Below are 3564 nucleotides of genomic sequence, written 5' to 3'. Positions count from 1 at the left end.
GGCCGCTCCCCAGCCCCTGAAGGTCCTTCTGCGAGGGAGGAGGCCAAAACTGACTCAGGATTCAAAGTGTGGCCTCCCCAGTGCTGGTCCAGGGGGACGATGTGACACTGTCTCTCCTTATGCAAGGGGCAGGAGCTGCAGCCAGTGACCTACATCCCCCGGCGCCTCCAGACCGGGATTGGCCCCGCGCCACGGGCACCGGGCACCAGGCTGGGACGGGGCCACGGCTGCATTCCTCTGCTGCCTTCCACCAGGAGGGCTCAGGGGGGATTTCTTGGGGGAATTTCTCCCCTGTTTGGGGCTGGGCAGGAGGAGGCAGAGGGGAGCAGCTCTAGGTGGGCTGCGCCAGCATTTTTTAGGCGATGCCCCGGGGCAGCCCGAGCCCCCGGCCACCTCCCCACAGCCAGCTGGAATGCAGTGGCTGCTTCCCCAGTTATTTTTATCTTGCTGATCACGTGCTCTTTAATGCTAAATGTTCTGTGGAGGAGGAAATTTCTGCCACTGCAGAATTAATGCAAGTTCAGGGGGGTTTCATTTGAACTTGGTCATCAATTTTTGCACATCATGGGCTCGTGCTGACAACCTGCAGCAGCCAAGTGATATTACAGACCGTGTTCCCATCCTGATCGTGGCTCCCTCTGCCCAGAGCAGCCCTCTACCCCCTACAGCCCTGGTACCTGAAATACACTGCCCGGTGGCACCGGGCACGGCGAGACCCCCTCGGGCAGCTCTGTGCCTCCTGTCGTGGCACAGCAGGATTTAGCTGGGAGCTGCCTGCTGAGCTGAGGTGTGTGGAGGAGACGGGTCTGGCTGAGCTGGGTGTAAGGAGCCAGCTCTGAACTGCAGCTCTGGAGCCTCCTGGGGGGCAGGGAGGTGCTGCCTGGGCCAGCCAGGTGTCCCCGGGCCCGGGGCGAGCGTGGCTAGTGTGGGACACGTGGCTCCTGGAACTGCCCACCCTAAATTGTTTCCTTACCATAAGCACATTGAGTTTAATTTTATTTTAAGCCATTAAAAAACTCTTCACTTCCCTCTGATCCGATGTCATCTTCTGGCTCAGTTACAGCTGCCAGGGCAACTGAAACGTGGCTTCAGAGCACTGGAGCAGGATTCTCCTTTGATGCACAGATGTGGTTCCAGGGCTTGTGTTTGAAGAGGGTTGGCCCGTGCTGGAGCAGTGGAGATGTCCCCAGATGCTGCTGTGGGCCTGGGGATGCTAAGTGCTTACTTGGTGAGGTTTCACCTCCCTGGCTGCTGGGAGTTGAAGCCCTGTTTCCTTGGAGAGCATTATCAGACATGTACTTGTTTGCAGACCTCTTCCTGTCATCCCTCTAATGCTTCCTGGGATTCTCAAAACATCTTCAGCAAAATAATAAGCACGTTTAGAGCCAAACATCTGAGTAGAAGCAAATCCTTCCCTGTGCTGCCTCGCTGGCCGCAGCGTTGTCAGCCCATGTGGAAGTGCTCCAGGTCATGGTGTTCCTCTTCAGGGGGAGTAGGTTCTTGCTGTGATAAATCGTAGAATCATGGAATCATTTTGCTTGGGAAAGACCTTTAAGGTCATTGAGTCCAAGCATTAACCCAGCACTGCCAGGTCCCCACTGCCCCGTGTCCCTCAGCACCACATCTCCACGGCTTGAAAACCCCTCCAGGGGTGGGGACTCCACCACTGCCCTGGGCAGCCTGGCACAGCCCTGGGCAACCCTCAAGGGCAAGAAATTGTTCCTCAGGACAACCTCAACCTCCCCTGGGGCAACTGGAGGCTGTTTCCTCTTGTCCTGTCCCTTGTTCTTTGGGAGCAGAGCCAGACCCCCACCTGACTCCAGGCTCCTGCCAGGAGCTGTGCAGAGCCAGAAGGTCTCCCCTGAGCCTCCTTTGCTCCAGGCTCAGCACCCCCAGCTCCCTCAGCTGCTCCTCCCCACACTTGGGCTCTAGACCCTTCCCCAGCAGCTTCGTTTCCTTTCTCTGGCCACGCTCCAGCCCCTCCAGGTCCTTCTTGGGAGTGAGGGGCCCAAAACTGACCCCAGGATTCAAGGTGTGGCCTCAGCAGTGAGGTGTGTGAGTGAAATCAGTCCCTGCTGGGGCTGAGCCCTGCAGGACCTGGGGGCTGTGCGAGTCAAAACTCCTTTTCATTACAAAGCTTTGTAGTTTAGGGTTCTGAGTGCCAGGCAGGATTTGGTGGCTGGGGAAGCACATGGTCCCTCTGGGAGCCTCTCACCTGCCTCTGAGAACTGCTGGGGCTCGTGGATCTGCCAGGAGCGTGGCCACCAGCCCCCCACCCGCAGCAGGAGTCCCTGGAGCCACACCAGCTGTAGCAGTGCTTGGAGAGCCCTGAGCAAAGGTGGATTTTCCACTCACACGCACCCAAATCTTCCCGAGGCTGCTTTTTAACTTGGAGGGCAGTTGCCTGGTGGGAGGGCTGGAGCTCGGCTGCTGGCGAGGGGTGGCCACGCTGCCCTGCCCTGCAGAGTCTGGCCCTTGCTTGGCTGGCTCCATGAAAGGAAACTTAATTTTTGTTTCCTGAACTGGCACCTTGAAGCTTTGTTCACCAAACGCATCCCTTCAGTGGGACTCGGGGGATTCAGATTGAGGAACTCCTAAGGAAGGAGTTCTTGACACTGAGGGTGGTGAGCCCCTGGTCCAGGTTGCCCAGAGAGGTGGTCACTGCCCCATCCCTGGAACCATTCCAGGTGAGGTTGGATGATGCTCTGAGCACCCTGCTCTAGTTGGGGATGTCCCTGCTCCCTGCAGGGGGTTGGACTAGGTGACCTTGTAAGGTCCCTTCTCACACAAACCAGTCCGTAGTTCTCTGGCTCTGGCATGGGCACAGCTCTGCAGCCCCACTGGAGAGCACTCAGCAGGATTTGTGCTTTCACTGGACAGCACCAACAAGTGGGCACACGTGGAGCACAGAGGAAGGGCTGCTGGCTCCTCTTGCCTGGAAAGAGGATTGATACTTGCATAAAGACAACTAGGAAAACACTTCAGGAGAGCTGTGGAGTCAGGCTCCTGGGCAGAGGTGAGGTGTGCAGGGAGGGAGGGAGGCAGCGAGTTGCCCAGTGTTCATTGGGGTCCAGTTCTCACCAGTTTTGAGCTGTGTAGGTCACTGGGAGAAAGCTGGAGGTGCAGGGAGAGGGCACCAGGTGTTGTTTGTTTGGCATGTTTCTAGAGTGATGTAGTAGATGTGGCTCCGCAGTCATGGTCCAGGCTGCAGGTGGGTGCTCCGTGCCAGGCTGGAGGCAGCAGCAGCTCTGGGAGGAGAGGGCCAGCCCGGGGCTCCCCGGGGCTGCGGAGTCCTCCTCGGTTTGGTGATGATGAGGGGGTGAGGTGGCAGCGTTTCTGAGCTGTCAGCCTGGATCTTGTTAGCACTCTTTGTTGATGCTTTTAGATGCCTCCAGTTCAGTCCATGCTGTGGTGGTGTAAGGCTGCGTACACTCCTCGAAGCACCATGGCATGAAATGGAGGCTCCTAGAAGCAAGATGGAAGGTACAGTACTGGCAGTGGCCCACCAAGGACCCGCTCCCTCTCTCCTGAGCTGCTCTTTGGTGGTGGGGGGAGAACAGGTAG

The 3564-nt window shown here is 57.8% G+C and overlaps 1 protein-coding gene across 1 annotated transcript in view; it reads left to right on the top strand.

Moving 5' to 3' along the window:
- Positions 1–3385: 3385 nt before the first annotated feature.
- ANKRD11 (ankyrin repeat domain 11) overlaps positions 3386–3564 on the top strand; it is a gene marked incomplete at its 3' end in the record, with an annotated part of 11118 nt that continues 10939 nt past the window's right edge. The window contains 2 exon segments of the mRNA XM_008939362.1: positions 3386–3427; positions 3429–3483. Coding sequence (XP_008937610.1) covers positions 3386–3427; positions 3429–3483 — 97 coding nt within the window.

The sequence above is a fragment of the Merops nubicus genome, unplaced genomic scaffold, assembly GCF_000691845.1.
Source record: "Merops nubicus isolate BGI_N331 unplaced genomic scaffold, ASM69184v1 scaffold35664, whole genome shotgun sequence".
Classification (NCBI taxonomy): domain Eukaryota; kingdom Metazoa; phylum Chordata; class Aves; order Coraciiformes; family Meropidae; genus Merops; species Merops nubicus.
This window is presented reverse-complemented; position numbering and strand designations above follow the sequence as displayed.